The sequence below is a fragment of the Geotrypetes seraphini genome, chromosome 1 (assembly GCF_902459505.1).
Source record: "Geotrypetes seraphini chromosome 1, aGeoSer1.1, whole genome shotgun sequence".
In the NCBI taxonomy this organism is placed as follows: Eukaryota; Metazoa; Chordata; class Amphibia; order Gymnophiona; family Dermophiidae; genus Geotrypetes; species Geotrypetes seraphini.
This window is the reverse complement of record NC_047084.1, coordinates 95,156,218-95,179,478: the sequence shown is the minus strand read 5'-3', so window position 1 is coordinate 95,179,478 and position 23,261 is coordinate 95,156,218. Positions and strand designations below refer to the sequence as shown.

The window sequence follows — 23,261 nt, the reverse complement described above, 5'->3', positions numbered from 1 at the left end:
CAGCCCAGCTTGCCTTTCCCTCCAGTGCCATCCCTCTCTCCTCACAGCCCAGTGTCTTTCTCTCCAGCGCCGGTCCGATGTCGCTGCCAAGCCGAGGAGTCTGCCGGCCTCAGCGATTCGGCAGTGGTGTACCTGGCTCCCTCCTGCTTTTTGCCTGTCGCATCTGCCTCCAATGACGCGCAACTTCCTGTTTCCACCCGGGTGGACCGCGGCGGACGGAAGGCAGGAGGGAGAGCCACACACAACACTGCCGAATCACTGCCGAAGCCGGCAGACTTTCTGGCGTGATGGCGACGCCGGACCAGCGCGGGAGGGAGGACATGTTGGGCTGTGAAAAGGGGCAGTTCGGGAGCATTACCGCGGGCCACATAAAAAGGCCAGACAAATGTGGCATAGATAGTGGACAGAGCTGCAGGTTGAAGCCCAGCGCTGTTCCTTGAGATCCCAGGCAAGTCACTTAATCCTCCATTGCTCCAGGTCAGACATGGGCAAACTATGGCCTGCGGGCCATATCCAGCACGTTTAGATTTTTAATCCCCCGCCAAATTTGTCTAAATTTTATCACTTTGTATTTTCATAACACTAGCGCTAGTCTCGTCCCCTCTGGCTTCGCGCTCCTTCCTGTTGCCTCTGCTTCTGGTGGCACGAGGCGGGGAGAGGAGTGGGTGGCCGCCTTTTGCGTCAATCCCCATGCGGCCTCCACCTGGGGACGTGCTGCCACCATTCACATTACGCCCTGTGCAGGTGAAGGAGCGGGGCTGCAACAGCAGAAGGAGTGTTTCCGCTTCCGCCAGCATGGAGTGTCCCAAGTAGCTCAGGTAAAGGAGGGCGCCCAATCATGGTTAATGATATAATCATTTTAATTGTCGTCGATGCTGGATCCTCTTCTTAGTTCAGCGGTTATCCTTGACTTATAAACGTGTACTTTAATCTGCTGTGACTGTTGGATGCAGCTGCTGTATGAAAAAATCACAGCAAAATGATTCAGCATTTTCTTTTGCGAGGTCCATCTTTCCTAAAATGTAAAAGCTTAAGAATGTGGGGGGGAGGCAGAAACTAGGTTGGGAGACATTCTAAGTCTTATCCTTGACCGATAAACATGTGATTTACGCTGCTGTGACTGTTGGATGGAAGAGTGGCATATAAGAACATAAGAATAGCCTTATTGGGTCAGACCAATGGTCCATCAAGCCCAGAAGCCTGTTTTCACAGTGGCCAATCCAGGTCAAGCAATGGATTCCTCTATGTCTATGGGCTTTTCCTCCAGGAAACCAGCTACGCTTAACTATTCTTTGAGTGAAAAAACATTTCCTCCTATTGGTTTAAGAACATAAGAATTGCCGCTGCTGGGTCAAAACATGTGGTCCATCGTGCCCAGCAGTCTGCTCACGAGGCGGTCCTCAGGTCAAAGACCAGTGCTCTAAATGAGTCCAGCCTCACCTGCGTATGTTCCAGTTTAGCAGGAACTTGTCCAACCTTGTCTTGAATCCTTGGAGAGTGTTTCCCCTATAACAGACTCCGGAAGAGCGTTCCAGATTTCTACCACTCTCTGGGTGAAGAAGAACTTCCTTACGTTTGTACGGAATCTATCCCCTTTCAACTTTAGAGAGTGCCCTGTCGTTCTCTCTACCTTGGAGAGGGTGAACAATCTGTCTTTATCTGCTAAGTCTATTCCCTTCAGTATTTTGAATGTTTCGATCATGTCCCCTCTCAGTCTCCTCTTTTCAAGGGAGAAGAGGCCGAGTTTTCTCCAATCTCTCATTGTACGGCAACTCCTCCAGCCCCTTAACCATTTTAGTTGCTCTTCTCTGGACCCTTTCGAGTAGTACCGTGTATTTTCCTGTAACTTCATCGAGTGTCCCCTAGTCTTTGTAATTTTTGACAGAGTGAAAAATCAATCCACTTGTCCCCGTTCTACTCCACTCAGGATTTTGTAGACTTCAATCATATCTCCCCTCGGCCATCTCTTTTCCAAGCTGAAGATCCCTAACCGTTTTAATCTTTCCTCATATGAGAGGAGTTCCATCCCCTTTCCCATCTTGGTCGCTCTTCTTTGAACCTTTTCTAGCGCCACTATATCTTTCTTGAGACAAGGAGACCAGAATTGAATGCCATACTCTAGAATTCCTATGAGCGCCGGAGTGGTTACCACTGCTGCCGGTGCTAAAACCCACCCTACGCATTAGTAAAAGAGGGGGGGGGTCTGTTTGTGTTAGTTACTTGCAGATTTGTTTGTTTTTATGTAAACCGCTTAGGTTTAAGCGGGTTAGAAATTTTTTAAATAAATAAATTTAGCTCATGGTAGTCAGAATTAATCCCAGATATTCAATTTTTTCCTTCATTTAATGCTGTTGGAACTCCCCTCTTTTGTGGATTTGAGCTAATGTGTGTTGTTTTGGTTTGGGGATTTTTTTAAATTATTACCTTCTTTGATTTGTCTGGGGCGGGGGGGAGCTTTACTGTGCAAATTTGTTGTGCTTGGTTTATATTTGAAATATCACAAATAAAAAAAAGTTTTTTAAACAATTCTGATTACTATTTCTTTCCCATATTGTGAGCTAATTAGAAGTTGTTTCTTTTTGTTTTGTTTTGTCTTGTTTTCTTTATACTTGTTTCTGATGTAAACTCCATTCTCCTATATATTCATATTTAATTATGCAAATTTGAATCTTAAACTTTAAAAAAAACACTCACATTTAAAAACAAACAAACGCCTTACACCTTGATTTATCTTGTCAGTTGTGAGAAGGGCATAGGACCGTTTTATGGTTCATTTTCAATGTGCTGCATTATTCAAAACGCAAATACCTTCAGATTTGTTTCCAGATGAAAATTCATGCTTATATTTCAGGAGTTTAATTAAAGTGTTGGTTTATCTGCAGCCCAGATGTTAAGATAATTTAGAGAACACTGGGAGAGAGAAAAAAAAATCTGTTAATAGGAAAATGGGAGAGTGCTGTGGGTTTCCTGTAATTAATGGCGAGCTCTTTGAAAACTTCTTTATTTAAAACAAATCTGCAAACTGAGCCCAGCTGTTGAGCAAAAGTCTTTCTTCAGAATGCTGTTGGAAATGGCCTCGGGCAACTCCAAAGGGATCTATAATGACGGTAATTAAGAATGAGCTTCAGCACCAAAATGACTACATTCCTGTCTTCTTTGTCCTCAATGAGTCACAAACTTTAAGTGGTTTTGGTTTACATATGGAAAATGTATTTTGTTTTGTAATTAATGAGAACCAGACATTAGGAAACCGGTGATCCAGGTCTTTATTTATACGAGAGCATATGTCTCTGTTTTGGTTGTGACTCATTCCAGTCTTGTATTGTGATTTTGGTGGGTGGATACCAGCCTTTTGCAGTATCCAGGTGGTATGGTGTCTTTCTGGGGCGGGAGTGTGTGTTATCCACCACAGTGAGAGGGTGAACAAGTGAAAGGAAAACACGATTCCGAAGGAGGAAGCAACGTTTTTGGCATCTTTTGTTGTGTTATTGTCATTTGTCAAGGTGAAGTAGTGGAAATGTGGCAGGTGCAAAACCATTTCAATCTGCTCAGCCTATAGCAGCAATGCAGGAGCTCAGGCTTCAAGAACCACACGCATCCTGGCTTTTCAGAATATCCCTAATGAATATATACCCGCTCTCTTAGAACGCTGATCTCCTCTCATGGTTTTCAATATCACCTCTATGCTGATGACTCCCAGATCTACCTCTCTACGCCGGATATCTCTACGGGGGTTCAGACCCGAATTTCAGCCTGCCTGACCGGCATTGGCGCTTCGATGTCTCACCGCCATTTCAAACTGAATCTAATCTAATCCTTAGGTTTGTATACCGCATCATCTCCACGTTCGTAGAGCTCGACGCGGTTTACAGTAGGAGAAATAGGAAGGAACTACAACAGAGGGTTAGAGGTAGAAGTGTGAAGAAAATTTAGAGGACTTGGGATGCCAAGATATAAGAGTTTCCTTGATTCCTAAGTTGGAGGGAGACTTACATTTTTTGAGAAAAGCCAGGTTTTCAGATGTTTGCGGAAAACTTGGAGAGATGTCAAGTTCCGAAGAGGGGAGGTAAGGTTGTTCCAGAGCTCAGTGATTTTGAAGTGGAGGGAGGTCCCTAGCTTTCCTGTGTGGGAAATGCCTTTTAGCGAGGGGAAGGATAGTTTTAATTTGTGGGAGGATCTGGTGGTATTAAGATTTGAGGAATTCCGAGAAAGAATATGGCTAAAACTGAACTCCTTATCTTTCCGCCTAAATTCACCTCTCGCCGTTCTCTATTTCGTTGGACAATGCTATCCTCCTCTCTGTCTCGTCGGCTCGCAATCTTGGGGTGATCTTTGACTCCTCTCTCTTCTGTACTCAGATCCAACAGACCGCCAAATCCTGTCACTTCCTCCTCTATAATATTACCAAAATCCGTCCTTTTCTCTCTGAACACATGATCAAAACCCTTGTCCACGCTCTCATCACCTCGCGCTTAGACTACTGCAACGTACTTCTCTCAGGCCTCCCACGTGCCCGCCTCTTGCCTCTTCAGTCCATTCAAAATGCTGCTGCGTGACTCATATTCCTTGAGAGCCACTATTCTCACATTACCCCTCTCCTCACGTTGCTTCATTGGCTCCCCGTCCATCTCTGAATACAGTTTAAACTCCTCTTGCTGACTTACAAGTGCATTCGCTCTGAAGCCCCCCACCCCCATTTCTCTTCACTGATCTCCCCCTATGCTCCTCCCCATGATCTCCATTCGTCAGGCAACCCACTCTTATCTGTACCCTTCTCTTCCACTGCCAACTCCAAACTCCGTCCCTTCTTTCTTGCGGCGCCATATGCCAGGAACAGGCTGCCTGAATCAATGCATTATGCTCCCTCCCTAGCAGCGTTCAAATCCAAGATAAAAGCCCACTTTTTTGAATCTGTTTTCAACTCCTAACTCCCACTCACGGCTGTCAGATACCTATACCTGCTGTATCATTTCCACTACCATAATCTCCCCAACCCCAAAATGTCCTGTCTAAATTAGGTTGTAAGCTCTTCTGAGCAGGGAAAGTCTATTTGTATGTTAAAATGTTCAGCATTGCATACACCCTTCAGCACTTTAGAAATAATAAATAGTAGTGGTAGTAACATGCATCAGTACCTAAGAACAGCCATACTGGATGAGACCAGGGGTCCATTTAGCCCAGTATCCGGCTTCAGGTCACGGTGGCAAAATCTTTAAAAAAAAATAGCACAGTTCCATGCCACTGACACCAGGGATGAGTAGTGGCTTTCCCCATATCTAACTTTTTTTTTAAGGGAAAGGATATGGGATTTGACATACCATCTTTCTATGGCTACAGTCAAAGTGGTTTATAGAACATAGAAACATGATGGCAGATAAAGGCCAAATGGCCCATCCAGTCTGCCCATCTGCAATAACCATTATCTCTTCCTCTCTCTAAGAGATCCCACATGCCTATTCAGACACAGTCTCTTGTCTCCACCACAGCTACCAGACTATTCCACACATCTACCACCCTTTCTGTAAAAAAGTATTTCCTTAGATTACTCCGGAGCCTATCACCTCTTAACTACATCCTATGCCCTCTCATTCCGAGCTTCCTTTCAAATGAAAAAGACTCGACTCATGCGCATTTACGCCACACAGGTATTTAGACATCTCTATCATATCTCCCCTCTCCCACATTTCCTCCAAAGTATACAGATTGAGATCTTTATGTTTATCCCCATACACATTATGACAAAGACCACGCACCATTTTAGTAGCCTTCCTCTGGACTGACTCCATCCTTTTTATATCTTTTTGAAGGTGCGGCCTCCAGAATTGTACACAATATTCTAAACGAGGTCTCACAAAAATCTTATACAGAGGCATCAATACCTTCTTTTTCCTACTGGCCATCCCTCTTCCTATGCGCCCTAGCATTTCGCCGTCACCTTTTCAATCTGTTTGGCCACCTTAAGATCATCACATACAATCCCACCCAAGCCCCGCTCTTCTGTCGTGCACTTAAGTTTTTCACCTCCTCAAACTGTACCGTTCCCTCGGGTTTTTTGCAGCCCAAATGCACGACCTTGAATTTCTTAGCATTAAATTTTGGCTGCCAAATTTTAGACCATTCTTCATGTTATTCACACCATGTATTTATATACAGAATTTTATTATGGGGCAACGGAGGGTTAACAGACTTGCCCAGAGTCACAAGAAGCTACAGTGGGAATTGAACCCAGTTTACCTGGTTGTCAGAACGCTGCACTAACCAATAGGCTATTCCTCCACCTACCTTGACAGCAGATGGTTGACTTTTCCTCCATGAATCTGTCCAAGCTTATTTTTTAACCCAGATGCTTGTAAGATGAATATCCCTAATGAATGTCTTATGCCTATTCATTAGAGATCTAGTTCATGCATATTTGCATTAGGGATATACTGAAATCTGGCCTGTTTGCGGCATTTGAAACCCAGACTCCTGTATCCATGATCTATAATGTTTAATTTGTCCAATACCACAGAAGAAATGATGTCAGTATTTAAAAGCACTGATCAGGATAACTGTATCTGCTGTCCACATACGATACCACTGACTGGAATATTCAGAGGCAGTATACAGTATGGAAAGATCATCTGAATATTCTTGCAGACTCTCTCTGCATTGTGCAAAGAGTGCCAGGGTAGAGCCAGGGTGGTACCAGCTTCAGCAGCTTAGGGGAATTTCACTGACTGCTAAGCTTGTTAGAAGGGTTTTCTGGCTGACTTTGGAGGAGGTCCTCAGTTGGTAGGGCTTCTGGATACTTGCCAGCTCCAATAAGGGTCAGGGCCGGTGTTAGACATGCTGAGGCTTAGGGCAGAAATTAAGGAGGACACTCCCTCTCCCCCCCTCCACCTCCCTATTTACCATTTCTACCACACATCAACAGACCTTCACCAAATACAGAATAAGGAATCATAAACTAGAAACAAACATATGTAGACAAAAATTGAACTGGGAATCCTAGGAAGTTAAACTTGGTAAGTACTGCAACGCTGGAGAAATTAAAACAGAAACATGCCGTATCTTTCAGACCATAAGATGCACTTTTTTCACCCCCAAAAAGGGGGTGCATCTTATGGACAGAATACACCCCCCCCCCCGTACCTTTTTTAAGAAGCAGTGGACCAGCGCGGTCTCCTGCTGGATGGTTGCCTCTCTGTAGAGCGATGCGACGCACAATGCAGGAGCGTGACCTTTGTGCTGCAGCCAATCACAGAGTAGCGCAAAGGGCGTGCTCCTGCATTGTGCGTCACGTCGCTGTACAGAGAGGCAGCCATCCAGCAGGAGACCGCGCTGGACCACTGGTACCAGGGGGCCATTCTTCGGGCAGCTTTGGGGGAGAATCTTTCTTTGGGCAGCTTCGGGGGGGGCCTTTCTTCGGGCAGCTTCAGGAAGGCCATTCTTCGGGCGGCTTCAGGGAGGCCTTTCTTCGGGCAGCTGCAGGCTGTTTCTTTGGGCTACAGGTGGTTTTGGACTCCAAGCTGCTTCTATGGCATGTTTCGGGCTTCCCAGCACCAGACGCACCAGCCCAGCAGACATACCTATGTGTACAGGAGGAAAAACCAAGAAGAAAAAAATTCTGAACCAAATTTTTTTTTTCTTGATTTTTCCTCCTCTACAGGTGGGTGCGTCTTATGGTCCGAAAAATGCGGCATTTCATTTTGTACTGAACCCAATGCAAAGACATCTGCCATACAGGTTTCATACTCAGTTAATAAATTGAAAATAAAACATTTGTTTTAACTTTTGTGGTGTGGGCATTGTGCAGGCTCGAGACCAGCTGTAAATGTCCGCACCTAGATTATGGGAATGTGTGTGCAAATTAAGGTGTTTTACATATAATCTGTGTTCATATTTTAAGACTCGGCCCACTAAGCCTTTTGCAAAGAACATAAAATGCCACTGAAGATGTTAGGTTTGTTTGGCACTACACATATAATAAGCAACAGGGCCATTTTGACATTATGTACATTGTGTATGCATATATAAGTAAAGCCTGTGTTAGAATCACCAGATATACTAAACTAAACTAAACCTTAAGTTTATATACCGCATCCTCTCCACGGAAGTGGAGCTCGGCACGGTTTACAAGAACTTAAAATATAAGAAGAGAAAGGAAAAGGTTTACATGAGCTTATATATAGAAAGGAAGAGTAAGGGGGAAAATAGAATGACATGTTAGAGAAGAGCCAAGTTTTCAGTTGCTTGCGGAATAGTTGGAGAGAGCCCGCAGCGGGATAGTAAGGTTCCGCAGCGGGATGGTAAGGTTCCGCAGCGGGATAGTAAGGTTCCGCAGCGGGATGGTAAGGTTCCGCAGCGGGATGGTAAGGTTCCGCAGCGGGATGGTAAGGTTCCGCAGCGGGATGGTAAGGTTCCGCAGTGGGATGGTAAGGTTCCGCAACGGGATAGTAAGGTCGTTCCAGAGACCTGTGATTTTGAAGAGAAGAGATTTTCCCAGTTTACCTGCATAGAGAATACCGCATAGAGAGGGGAAGGATATTTTATATCATATACATATATACATATACAGCATGTACGTGCCTTTTCATGAACATAGAGGTGGTGATTCTAGCACAGGCTTTACTTATACAAATACGTATATGCAATATGCATAATGTTAAAATGTGTGTATGTGGAAAGGTTATTCTCATGTTTATTGCAGGTGAGTGAATAACATTCCTGTCATGCATAGAAACTGTCCTAAAACTGAAAAATTGGAAAAAAAAAACCATTGTACAAAAAACAGTTTCACTAATGGACAAAGTCATAGTGCAGTCATTATCCACCTTAATTTTCAGTAGCCAAATTAAACTCAGTCCCTCATCCTAATACACAGTCACCCCCATTCATACTCCTTCCATACCAACAACCCCCAAATACACAGGCAAACAAACATGTACGTTAGACACCCATCAGGCTATCCCCTTGCGTTACCAGAGTATGATTACACACGACTCAGTTTTCGGTGGTCACAGGATTTAGGGGCTGATGATATTTCAGTCGACACCATATGCCGGTATCTTCGTATCATGTCCAACTTAAAATTGCCTAGCCCTTTGTGGGAACTAAGTTTTAAAATGGTTATGTGCTTGCATGTGTCACCCAAAACATGTTCAACAAATTGGTCTGCGAGCTGATTCTTGCTGTCCAAAATGTAGGCAGGAGGCGGCCTCTTTAGGCCACGTGTTCTATTCCTGTCGCTTGATACAGGTCTTTTTCAGGAGGATCTGGGCATATATATCATTTTCGTGGCATGCTCTTTGTCTCTTATCACCACAATTATTGTTTTTTTTGTTTGTCGTGTGATGGCCCCAGTTCCGAAAGGCATGAGAGGATTCCTGAAAAGAGCTTTCTTATTGGGCAAGAAGGTTATTTTAGTACGATGGCTGGATGTTGAACCCCCCCTCTTTGGATCATTGGAGAGCAGCTATGATCTAGCTCAGTGGCCTCAAACTTGCGGCCTGCCAGTTACTATTTCTAGGCCCTATGGAAAACTTGTGACACGTCAGAGGAAAGGCCCTACTAGGGCTGGCCGCGAGCAGCCTGTTTTGAGCACTGCCTCCTGCTGACTGGCTGCTGCTTTGGGTAAGGAAGGAAGTGAGGGAGTTTGCAGCTCAGGACCCCCACCTGCTTCTGCTGCTTCAGGGCTTGAGGAAGGAAGGGGGCTTTGAAGCTCAGGACCACTGCCGCACTGGTGCTTCAAGGCTTAAGGGAGGGTCGATTTGCGGCTCAGGACCACTTCCGTGCTGGTGCTTTGGGTCGGGAGGTCCTTGTGACCCTGGGCAAGTCACTCAATCCCCCCATTGCCCCAGGTACGTTCCCTTGGGTTTTTGCAGCTCAAATGCATGATCTTGCATTTCATAGCATTAAATTTTAGCTGCCACATTTCAGACCATTCTTCAAGCTTCGCCAGGTCTTTCTTCATGTTATTCACACCATCCAGCGTGTCTACTGTATTGCAGATTTTGGTATTATCCGCAAAGAGGCAAATCTTGCCTGACAACCCTTCAGCAATATCGTTTATAAAAATGTTGAAAAGAACAGGCCCAAGAACAGAACCTTCTCCTGGTCACCAAAACTTGCATGGGTCCCAGCCAATATTCAGCCAGGACCTTTTAAAGGTGCTGCTAACCTTTTCAGAATAATGACCTCGCAATGACAACCCAATTGCTGTATATAATATAGGTTTATTAGTAATAGACAAAAGTCAGCTTACATGGAACAACAGTACAGCAAATTGAGCCAATGATTAACATACAAAGTTGCCTGCTTTTGTTATGGATCCATCCTAAAGCTTAAGCCAACCGATTTGCTACTTATATACTTTAGTTCAGTAGCCTAGAGTACTACCGAGTTACAGATTACATACTCACTTTCTATTGGGTTGACACATCTATCATATCTATTGATTGTATAGTCTGCATACTTATCACGGAACCATATTGAAGCATGATATCACCTAGTGTCAAATTTGACCTCTCTATTTCCCCTGAAAATGCATTCTTAATACTAAATTCAATAACTTCTAAGAGTAGGCACCCCTCCTTTCTGAGCTTTATTGTCGCCTTGTCAGCATTGCAGATAATTGTTGGTAGGACATCTTGTTTGGGTTTGTCTTCTTGGAAAGTCCCAAAATATCCAATGCTGTTAGTCAGCAGATATTTTCTAGCTACTATTTTTATTTATTTTATTTATTCAATTTTCTATACCATTCTCCCAGGGGAGCTCAGAACGGTTTACATGAACTTATTCAGGTACTCAAGCATTTTTCCTGAGCAAAGATGAACCTAAAAGCATATTGTTTCTTCTGACAGGGAGAGATATGATTATTTTATTATTCAGAAACCTGCATTCAATAGTACAATGTCTCTCTTAAAAATATCCTCTGGGGGTCTCATAAGGGTCTTCACCTACATTTTCATGGAGGTCTTATTCCTGATTCTCCCTCAACCTGAATATAGAAGCCCTCTTTTACTAAGCCGTGGTAGAGCGCTAAATGCTCCGACGTTTCAACAGAATGCTACGAATGATTAAGAAGGTATGCCCCCACCTGGACAACTGCATTCAACACTGGTCGCCATATATGAAAAAGGACATAATACTATTCGAAAGGGTCCAAAGAAGAGCAACAAAATTGGTTAAGGGACTGGAGGAGTTGCCCTACAATGAGAGGCTAGAGAAACTGGGCCTCTTCTTCCTTGAAAAGAGGAGATTGAGTGGGGACATGATCGAAACATTCAAGATATTGAAGGGAATTGACTTAGTAGAGAAAGAGTACGCTACAGGGTTTCAAGAAGGGTTTGGATGAATTCCTGAAGGATAAGGGGATTGAAGGGTATAGATAGAGTATTGGATGATTTCCTGAAGGAAAAGGGGATTGAGGGGTACTGATAGAGAATTACTATGCAGGTCCTTGACCTGATGGGACGCTGCACAAGCGGGCTGCTGGGCGGGATGGACCTCTGGTCTAACTCAGCAGAGGCACTGCTTACATCCTTATGAGAGATTGTTTACCCTCTCCGAGGTGAAGAGAACCAGAGGGCACTCTCTAAAGTTAAAATGGGATAGATTCCGTACAAATGTAAAGAAGTTATTTCTCACCCAGAGTGGTAGAAATCTGGAACGCTCTTCCAAAGGCTGTTATAGGAGAAAGCACCCTTCAGGGATTCAAGAAAAGGTTAGATAGGTTCCTGCTGGACCAGAACATACACAGGTAAGGCTAGACTCAAATAGGGCACTGGTCTTTGACCTAAGGGCTGCCGTGTGAGCGGACTGCTGGGCACGATGGACCACTGGTCTGACCCAGCAGCGTCAATTCTTATGTTCTTAACTCCATTTTCACTTACTGTTTCCCGCAAGGAAGGCCTAAAATGGCTTACATCCACTGTTCCCTCTAAGCTGAGCAGGAGTCCTCCACCCACAGTCTCACCAATAGAGGGTGCTGTTTTACTGTCACATTATTACATCATAATATTACTATACTTCCAAGCAGCTCACCTAAGTCTGAAAATACTCACCAGCATAGGATCCTCTTCATTGTACATGTAATTTAGGTGAGGATTAAAATCATACTTGTTCAATAAGTTCCTAGCAGAGCATTAAGCCCTGTGCTCTCTCCGCGTGTGTCTCACGCTCTTCCGAAAAAAGCTCAATTCTGGCTATCTACCCCCCCCCCCCTTCCCGTTTCTCACTACCTGCTTTTGGGTTTCCCTATCTATATCTTTATCAGTATTTGAAAGCTGTTCACTTACTTTGGTTGGGGGGGGGGGGGTTCCCATATTACCTTACCATGCTCCTAAGTTTATCTATTTATTCAATTTTCTAACATAGTAACAAAGTAAATGACGGCAAATAAAGACCTGAACAGTCCTTCCAGTCTGCCTATAAGTTATACTCAAAAAAAATACATGATTAGATGAACTTGTCTCTTCTTTGATATTTCTGGGCCGTAGACCGTAAAGTCTGGTATTGTCCTAAGTTCCAAATGCTGAAGTTGCCATCCAAGCTCACTCCAGCCTATCCAACCATCCTGTTGTTTGCAGGACATCTACCATAAAGTTTGGCCAGTAACATCCTCCTGTTCCATATTAGTAGAGTTTCCATTGATGCCTACCTCAGCCCATCCTAATCGAATCACCATATATGGAACACAGACCGTGCAATCACCATATATGGATCACAGACTGTCCAATACCAACCTTAGTTCTTTAATTTACATCCTTCGTTTTCTAATTAGAGATCCTCTATTTTTATCCCACGCTTTTTTGAATTCCATCATCATTTTCCTCTCTACCATTTCCCTCGGGAGGGCATTTCAGGCATCTACCATCCTCTCCCTCCCCAGGGAGCTCAGAACGGTTTAATTTATTTGGATACTAATTTTTAATTTATTATTAATTTATTTGGATTATTAATTTATTTGGATACTCAAGCATTTTTCCCTGTCTGTCCCGGTGGGCTCACAATCTATCTAATGTACCTGGGGCAATGGGGAGGGATTATGTGACTTGCCCAGGGTCACAAGGTGCAGTGTGGGTTTGAATCCACAACCTCAGGGTGCTAAGGCTGTAGCTTTGTCCATGTATTATCTTCTACTTAATTTCTATTAACTGCAGCGAACTTCACCATGTATCGCGGTACAATACTCCCCCAAAATTCATGGATCACCCGTGATTTTTGAAAAACTACGAATATTGGATGTGGTACAAAATAACATTATCCCTTAAGTGTGGCCTAGCAGGGAGAGCTGGGGGCTGTTTCTCTTCTCCTAGGCACACTGCAACAGCAGAAATCCCTCCCAAGCATGAGGAGAAGGCTCTCCTACAGCCCCAGAGCCTAGGGGAATTACCAGGGAGGGAAGAGAGAGGAAAGATCTCCAGTCACACTTACCAGGGCTCTGGTATCATGGGGCTTCCTGCTCTCGGCACCTAGCCGCCGAACACTTCCTGATTCTGATCGCGTGACTAAGGGAAGCTGACAGGCTCAAACCTGATGCCATTGTGGAAAGAGGTGTGAGTCAGAGAACGTGCAGTGGTGGAGATGAGCTGCTCCGTTTGGAAGGAAAAACCGCAAATGACTGAGTCCGCGAATTCAGAACCGCAAATTTGTGGGGGTATACTGTATACAAATACATTTTTATGTTATGTTGAACTATATATGATAGTGCTGAGGAATATCCCCTTTCGCTCACCATTGGAGTTTCTTTTGCTTGAAGAATTTGTATATAAAAAAACATATTCAATAAAGAGATGCAAACATTCACAGGTAATTTATACCTAAGACAAGATCTGAAGCAAAAATACACGTGGAGGGGCATAATCGAAAGGGACATCTAAGTCCGTTTATGTCCATCTCGCAAGTCGTCCAAATTAAAAATAACATTTTCGAAAGATACGTCCATTTTTTTTTTTACTTTTGAAAATCGTCTAATTATACGTCCTGCCGATCTGATCGTCCAAGCCACTAAATCGTCATTTTTATACCACTGGAAGTACTGGATGAAGACCAGTGTTTTTCAACCGCTGTTCCGCAGCACACTAGTGTGCCGCGAGATGTTGCCTGGTGTGCCGCAGGGCCGCCATCAGGGCAGTACTACCAGTCCTGACAGGGGGCCCGAGGCAGGGGCGCCAGTAGCTCGCCAAGGCAAAGTGAGTCAATCACCCAGGACTCACTTTGTCTTGGCAATCTAATCTATCGAGCCGATAAGTCTTCTTCTCCCCGACGTCAATTCTGCAGTCGGAGAGGAAGTTCGGGCCAGCCAATCGCTGCCTGGCTGGGTGGAACTTCCTCTCCGATTGCAGAATTGACGTCAGGGAGAGCATGCGTTGGCTTTGGGGCCTGTTATCCATTGGTGGGTCCTGTTCCCCGATGGCAGCGGCAGTGGCAGTGGCTTGGGGAACGGCAGGGAGAAAGAAAGAAAGGGGGCAGGCAGGGAAACAGAAGGAAAGAAGAGAAACAGAAAAAAAGGAAGAAAGGTCAGGGAGAGAGGAAGAAAAAGTTGGGGGAGGGAATGAGGTGTGGAGGAGAGAAAGCATACAGGCTGATAGAAGGGAAGAAAGATTGGATGCACAGTCAGAAGAAGAAAGTGCAACCAGAAATCACCAGACAAGGTAGGAAAAATGATTTTATTTTAAATTTAGCAAAGTGGAGGCAGTATTACCACAGTTTTCAAAGGAATTTGCCCAAATAACTTAATAGTTAACTGGGTAAATTCTGAATTTATATCTGCTGTCTATATTTTACAATATGGTCACCTTTTACTAAACCGCAATAGTGGTTTTTAGCGCAGGGAGCCTATGAGCGTCAAGAGCAGCGCTGGGCATTCAGCGCAGCTCCCTGCGCTAAAAACTGCTATTGTGGTTTAATAAAAAGGATGGAGGGTATATTTGTCTATTTTTGTATGCTATAAAAACCAAATACAGAGAGAGACTGAGAGCTGTTGACGAAGAGCTACGTGTGTGTCTTTCTTCGATTCCAGCCAGAATATCAGCTTTGTGTTCAGCCAAACAGGCCCAGGTTTCGCACTGAATAAAGTATTTTATAATTTTTCACTATTCTGTTTACTTAATATTTCATAATAAAGTAATTATAAAATACTTTCTTTGTGTTTATTTGATTCCTATTCAAGAGAATTACTTTATATATAGTCAATATAGGCACAGAGTTAAATTTTTTAACATTTTCTAATGGTGGTGTGCCTCGTGATTTTTTTCATGAAACAAGTGTGCCTTTGCCCAAAACAGGTTGAAAAACACTGCTTTAGACGATGTAGTATCAGATGGAAAGCTGCTTGAGTTTTCACGACTGCAACAAAAATTTGGTATTACTAAATCTCAAAGTTATAGGTGGTTGCAGTTGAAGCAGGCCATTCTGGAGGGGTTCCCTGATTGGAAAAATCTTAAAAATCAGTATAGTTTGTCATTCCTGTGCTTCCAGGCGGATTTCCTGGATCACCAGGCCGCTCAATGGTATAAATTAATATCTGGATTTTTGAATAAGAAACCAAAAACTGGCCTTCGTGACATTTGGAGCGTTGAGATAAAGCATCAGATTACTGCGTCTCAATGGCCACGAATCTGGACTTGGAGGATAAGATGTACGGTGTCTGCATCTATGAGACAAACTTGGGGTTTTTTGTTACATAGAGCAGTTTGGACCCCAGTTCGATTACAGAAATTAGATAGTTCCAAGTCTAATAGCTGTTGGCACTGTCATCTTGAACCTGAGACTAGAGAATGACACGGTGATAAAATTCATCACCATTCCCGTCCTCGCGGATAATCACGGGAAATAATCCCATGTCATTTTTTAGTGTCTATTTCAACCTCAGTCCTTCTACACCAGCATTCTTCAAAGCAAAGCTTGCGGGTCAGTGGTTGTGGCCATTCATACTCTGATTCTTATGTGAGCCAAAGATAATGAAGCCATTGTGACATCACTGATGTGATTGGCTCTTAGGCACTGGTGGAATGAGGCATTATGACATCACAATATCTGCTCTGGATACCAGAGACTGTCATTCTGTAGTGTCTGTTTCAACCTCAGTCCTTCTACACCAGCATTCTTCAAAGCAAAGCTTGCGGGTCAGTGGCTCTGGCCATTCATACTCTGATTCTTCCCTCTCTCCTTAAAGAATGGCATGAAGATGGTTTCCTGCGGTTATCCACGGGGACTGGAACGGTGATGGATTTTGTCACCGTGTCATTCTCTACCTGGGACATTAGATCATTTATCATTTTATTGTCCCTTGATACTTCAATTTTGGAGATCCATTTGGGATCAGATAAACAACTTAAGACTTTTAAATTTTCCTAAATCTCCAGTATTATCTCCACTTGAGATGGTGCGCAAATATTTGAAAGAAACTTTAATGATTCTGCAAGATAATTTGCTACCTATTACCGCGACTCAATATATATCTACAGAGAAGAAACAGGATAGTTCTACTCCTGCTGAAAGGGGAGAAAAGGAGACGGGAGGAATCAACTTAACAGATTTTTTGGAAGTAGTTACGGAAAGGATAACTCTCTTGGTAACGTTTGCCTAAGGTCCGCTAGTGGTTTTAGCGCGTGCTACCGTGCCACGCACGCTAAACGCTAGCGCCTCCATAAAGCTTGCATTAGTATTTTTCATTTAGCAAGTGCCAAAAACGCTAGCGTACCTTAGTAAAAGGAGCCCTTTGTATTTAAGCTTTACTTCAGACACATGAATGATAAGTTCTTTGGTTCGGAAATCCGGACTTTTCCTGATATTGCACAGGCGACACAGAAGAGGCGAAAATAATTTCTCCTTTATAAGCCCAGAGCCTTGGCTCTGGGTGCAGCCTTCATTTTGAAATTTCCAGCAAAATGCTGTGTTTCACTACAAGGAAAACATTTTTTTTTATTTTTTGAACTAAAGCAATTGTTGGAATTTATATCAGCCAAGGAAGGGAGGGAGGGGGGAGTGGTGATTGGTGATTGGTCCAATAATTCTACCCGCAGTTTAAGTCCAGGCTTTTGGGGGGTTTCCATCATTGTCTCCTGAGCTGTTCTTGTAATTAATATGTATATGTTCTTTTATTATTATTCTAATACTTGGATCCATATTTTTAAGTTAGTGGACTAAATAATGTATACTATTTCTTTTCCTTGCATTACAGTTGTAAGTGATGTTAGGTTTATTAATTTCTTTAGATTAATGGTGTAAATCAAGTATTGAAGTGCTTGTTTAATAATTTGAAAAATTGAATAAAGAAAAAAAGAAATTGAAAAGGTAGTGGGAAGCATGATAAGGAGAAGGGGAAGACTTAAAGTGATCCATTTATCTAAATCCCAAAAGCATCCTTACAGAGAGAGGTTTTAAGGGGAGGGCATTCGACTACAGAATAGATTGCAGCTCTCGCAGTTTTAAGCCTTTATTGCATGTGAAGTAGCGTCTTAATTATAACACCATTTGTACAGGTTAATATTACCAACTGCTCAATGTAGACTGCATGCGACTCTCATTTTGCCCCTCACATCATACCATGCTGAAATCCATTTCTCTTCAGTGGTCAAATGGAGCAGATCTTCAAAAAAAAAAAAAAAAAAATTGTGCCATTGCTGTTTACCCTTTTCCTTTACCGAGCCGTGCTAGCGTTTTTAGCGCCAGCCGCGGTGGTAACAGCTCGGATGCTCATAGGAATTCTGTGGGCGCCGGAGCTGTTCCCGCGGCGGCTAACGCTTGAAAACACTAGCAGGGCTTTGTAAAGGAAGGGGGGTTAGTGCGTTATCTACAAAGTTGCTGGTTTCTTGCTTTCAGCCTATTCTTTACTGTTCCAGAGATTTTGCATTCTGTTCTTATTCCTTTTTATTCCTCGTGATTTTACTGTTTTTATTTTGATTAGACTAAAGAAATGTGCCCTGGTATATTCCAGGTGTGCCGCGAGGCGCTGGCTGACTGCTTACATGACGTGCGTCTCGCAGCAAGAGGCACGTCCCGTCGTTAGTCAGCTGGTGCCAACGCCTCTCCTCCTCGCCAGTGCCTCTTCTCCTTCTCACCCCCCACCCCCGCCATGCCAGTGGTAATAGGAGGCTCAGGGCCGTGATTAGAGGACATACGCACATGTGCAGACGTCAACATGATATCACACATGCACATGACATCATTGTGTCAACGTCCTCGCTTTTCCGGCCACCCTCCAGCCGCAGCCCCGCGGTTTGTGTGCCGCCGCTTTAAAAGTTACATTGTATGAAACTGAGTGACGGGGGAGGGACATGTTATAAGTATGTCTGCTAATTGAAATCTGTTTTTTTTTTTTCAGCAGCTGGTCCATCCCTAAAAAAGAGATTCAAGCGCTGTGAAATAGAAGCCATCCAGTGCGAAGTGCGCAAGATGTGCAGCTACACGAAAATTCTGTCCACCAAAAAAAACCTGGACCATGTTAACAAAATATTGAAAGCCAAACGACTCCAGAGGCAATCAAAGACCGGCAATAACTTTGTCAAGAAGAGGCGGGGCCGTCCCCGGAAGCAGCCTCTCCCCTTTGACGAGGACTCCAGAGACCAAATGCCAGTTCTGGAAAAATGCGTCGACCTTTCCAGCAAACGGGGGCAAAAGTCCGCTTGCAACTCATTAGCCTTGGAGGTAGCCAGACACGATGCAGTGATGAGCACCATTGAGGCAGTGATCCACATGGCCCGAGAGGCCCAGTCGTCTCGAGCGCCGAGAGGCGGCAAGAGAAAACACAAACAGCAGGAGGTGGTGGAAGTGAAGACGAAAAGGCATAGGAAGACCAGGGGGAGTGAGCACGAATCTTCCCTGGGCGCTGCTGCATCACACTGAAGACACCGGGACTAAGAGCGTAAGCATATGGGCACGGGGTCAACCCAGTTCCCGCTACAGTTAATCAGATTTCACTCAGTTAACACAGCAGGCGGCACTACTCAGATCCGATGAACAAAAACAACAAAAAAAAAGTCTTTCTGTATTCGAGACACAAGTGATATCATCAAAATATGCCTTTCATATTGATTAGCTTCCAAAACAGATCAACATCCCTTCCGTTGCTTGCCCTGTACGAGAAGGTTATGTACACAAAAAAAAACATACCACCAAAGGTTCACCTTTCATTTTGAATTTCAGTGGCTGGTCAAAACTTAACCCTAGTCACCCTGAAACACAGCACTGTTTAAAATTAATACTCCAACTGTTTAAAACCTGTATGTTTCAAAACTGTGATTTCGATTGAAGGCTGGATTCATTCTATAATTGTTGTCTATAGCAGCCCTCTGAGGTGCTTGGGGTACCTTAACCCCAAGTGGCCTAAATCCGTCTGTATCTATCTACTTTCTCATTTAACTCTACCTAAATGCAAGATCATATTGCTATGTAGGCAATGTGGTGGAGCCTTATATAAATATGTACACACACAGATACGGTGTTATCCCAGTGACCGATGGAATAGCACAGAACTGGACGTATGTAATAGGTGAGGAATATTCAGTAACGATAAAGCCTTTTTCGAAACGGGCAGATGTAATAACAAATTGGCAAAATCAGCTACTTCACGTGCATTGAAGCAGAGAGCTTCTAGCCACTCCCAAACGTACAGCAACGCTTATCAGTGTCGCTTTTAACCACCACCACCCCCCAAAAAAGCTGACTGTCGAAATATACTAAAATGACGCAATCTGCAGATGTGGCATCTCACGTGGTAGGTGATTTCTAAAAACAGAATGTGTTCTTACCTGAAAAGAATAAAACCGATGATGGGGTATCACCTCTGCAGTTGTGTTGAGCCATTTTGGACAAATTGTAGTTGCCTTAATAAACTACCATGTTTTTGTATATAATGTATTTATAAATCCATCAGTCTGCATGAATGCAAACTGTGTATGACAAACGGTCTCTTTGATGGTCAGTTCAAACTGTACAGTCCTCGTTCATTCAAGTTTGCCATTGATTTAGCTTGGATCAATATTGGGTCTTCGATATTTCATTTCCACCGCCCGATAGCTTTAGAAAGACAGAGTAATCATACAGCTGTTTTCATCGCCGTGATGTTTAAATCCGAAACTACAGTTCAAAGAAGACATGTTCACCCTTTTTAAAGATACCATATACTCAGCATGGTGCAAATGGTAAAGGTTATACTATATATTAATAAGAAATGGGGAACAAAAAAGAAGGGCCAATTAAACTTGGTCAGAGTTCAGTGGATTCTAGGTCTAAAGAGTGTTTAGGAATTCCATGGTAGGAGAATATTGGTTGTTTTTCTATTCATAAGAATTTAAGTGCGTTGAAACGCAATATGTCACGCACAAAGTGGAACTTGTGAAGCATTATGCATAAACGCATTATTTTAATACTGTCAGAAAATATCTTACTTGTTTGTTCTGTTGTCTCAAGTTAGAATATTCTGTAGAAATAAATGAATACCTAATGCAGCCTTATAAAAACCAGTGTAAAACATAAAAGACTTTGTATTAGTCCTGAAGAAGTGTAGATTATTAGCAAAGCATACACGAAGCCCCCATTCAGAGCCTATCTTGAAATCAGTATTTTCTCCTGGAAGTTTCATTCACTGTATAGGTATTTGTGTCCTTCCCCCCCCTCCTCCCCGCCCCAAAATCAGGAAATTGGCCTTACTTTATAGCAAGAACTTGCAAACATGCAGTCAAGGTTACAAAACTATTTCTTGCTTTTCATGGCTTGGTCATCCAAGACCTACAGATTATGTGTAGCTATAGATAAGCTTGCTGATTTATATGGAAATAGACTCAGAATGTGTTAGATGACATTCCAAGCATTGAAGAGTAATGAGACATGGTGAGAGTAAACTGAGAACAAGGTGCCTGGTTTAAGAGGGCAAGTAGGTACCCATGTGTCTATATAAAATGCCAGCATAAGTGACAGAAATCATGGCTACCTAGAAGGCATGGATGGTTCCACCTACTTAACTCCTTCCTTTACTAAACGCGTAGCGCGGGTTTTAGCAACAGCAGCAGCGGTAACTGCCCTGACGCTTACAGAATTCCTATGAGCGTTGGAGCAGTTAATGCCGCTGCCATCGCTAAAAACCGCGCTACGCGTTAGTAAAGGAGGGTGTAAGAGCAGGCGTAAATGTCCACGCCTAGATTATCCAAGTAAATTAGTATATTTTATAATCTACATATGTGTGACCTGCATCCAAACTCTACCCCAGACACGTCTGCTTACAAAGTACGCACCATCACGTCATTCTGCTTACTTGTACACTGATCTGTATTTTAGGAAGGGCCATTTACTTTGCATTTGCCACAGATGTGCAAAACCTACTATAAAATTACCCCTGGTAAGTGAGTCTCTGGCGAAACAGTATTATAAGGAAATGTAATTAGGGCTAGGCTGTCATTTGCAACAGTATGGGAAATATCGACAACATATCCCAAGTCGTCGCATGTTGTTAAAAACCTGAAAACACGCAGGAAAAAAAACCAAACATGAAAGTTTGTGCGCTTTCATTTGCCGATAATAGTGTGTACTCCTTTGGAAAGAAAAAAGTAACACTTGAAAGAATAGTGCGCTGTTTCCAAAAGAGAGTTATTGCCCACGTGCGAACCATCATGCATTTGTGAACCACTGTACATGTACACATACTATCAGAAAAAGAGCGTGTGCGAGGGGCCGCTGAAAAGTTCTCAACTCAACCAACAAAGCTGAGGCAGTGTCTATCACTCAGTCCAGTGAATTTCCTCTTTTTTCCCAGAAAAATAAGGAACGACAAAAAAAGTGGAAAAATCACTGGACTGAGTGTATAGCCCTCGATGGAGACTGCCCCAACTTTGTCGGTTGGGCTGAAAACATTCAGCGACCCCTCGTAATCTTTCAAAATGGCCAAATGAAAATAAGCAAAACAGACATTCCGAGAAATGATATGAAACAAAAAGGCCGTCCATCCGTAGATGTAATTCAGATACATACTAGATTTAAATTTTAGGGCTTAAATTAAGATCCCAAACCTTCTTTATATTGCCTACCAATATTCTGAAAATGGGCTTTCCCGTTTTTGTTTTCCAGAGAATAGAGATGTTCTAAGCTGCTATGTAATATATGAATCCTGATATTTCAACAGCTTTAACACCTTGACTATGGCACTCAAGACAGAAAGCAAATATGTCAAAAAGCCTTCATTGCAGTATATCAAACTTGCACCCCCACCCAATAATTTCTCTTCCCATCACACGGTTCTTAGAACTCTATATTTGCCATGTCTATGGACACATTCATGACCAAGCGGCCTGCATTTGCATTGTATCCGAAACTGGGGTTCACTTAAAACAATTAGAAAGCACACTTCCAATTACGAAACATTTTCCAGTTCTTTGTAGATGCCTGCTTCGATTCTGTAAAACACTACAAGCAAAATTTAAATCTTATAAAGATGTGAAAAAGCTGCCAATTGGTCAGCATGGGGAGTGCAGTCGAAAACCCATGCTGGTTTCTCTCTTTTTAAGCTATTTCTTAAATAATAAATGCACATGAAGTGTTACATATGTACATATTAAAAGAAAAATGAATGGGGCACAAGATTGTTTTACAAGTCGTGCTGGCTGATTTTTGGTTTGTATTCATAAGTGGTTTTTAAAAGCCTTTTTTAAAGTGTATTTGCATGTTCAACTTTGATTGTATGTAAACATATTTTAGAGCAAAAAAAAAAATGTATTTGTATTTTATTGAATATAGAAGCAAGAAGAACCTGTACATTGTTTGAAATGTTCTTTTTGTAACAGTTTTTACTCATGAAGCATTTTTGTACATTTAAAATGGATATGGACTTGCTGTTATTTGATCCTTAGATACATCTGGCATGCTTTAACGTCATGCTCTTTCATGATCTTAGATGTTGGTTTTTAAACATTTTTTTCTAAAACAAAGCTCAGTCTTTTCGCTACCAAATCAGGTTAGCAGTATAGAGCACTTAACAAAAAAAAAAAAAAAGTTAATACTATTCATATGTTATTCATTGTGTGAAATTAAAGGAATTCAATTCAGTCTAACATGAGTGGTGAATTCTATTGTCTTATTTTCCATCTGTTTCACATCACTAAAGAGTTTAATAGTCTTGACATAATTTGCTCTGGACATTGTAATAAAAACAAAAGTCCAAATTCAGTTTGCATTTTAAAGCTTTGCTGGTTTTAAAAGCAAAGCACACGGTTTGCTCAAGGTCGCTGAACACGCTTCGAGTTTGGGTTATCTGGGACTCTGGGATAGGAAGGTTTTGGGAG

At 42.8% G+C, this 23,261-nt stretch overlaps 1 protein-coding gene across 5 annotated transcripts in view; it reads left to right on the top strand.

Annotated features, from left to right (window-relative positions):
• The window catches only part of SETBP1 (SET binding protein 1), a 585,862-nt gene extending 562,832 nt beyond the window's left edge, over positions 1-23,030 (top strand). For 4 of the 5 annotated variants that reach the window (XM_033935271.1, XM_033935279.1, XM_033935295.1 and 1 more), the window contains one exon: positions 18,314-23,030. In XM_033935271.1, coding sequence (XP_033791162.1) covers positions 18,314-18,834 — 521 coding nt within the window. In that variant the 3' untranslated portion in view covers positions 18,835-23,030. The remainder of the gene's footprint in view (positions 1-18,313) is intronic. The other variant, XM_033935289.1, reaches the window with a different exon arrangement.
• Positions 23,031-23,261: the final 231 nt, after the last annotated feature.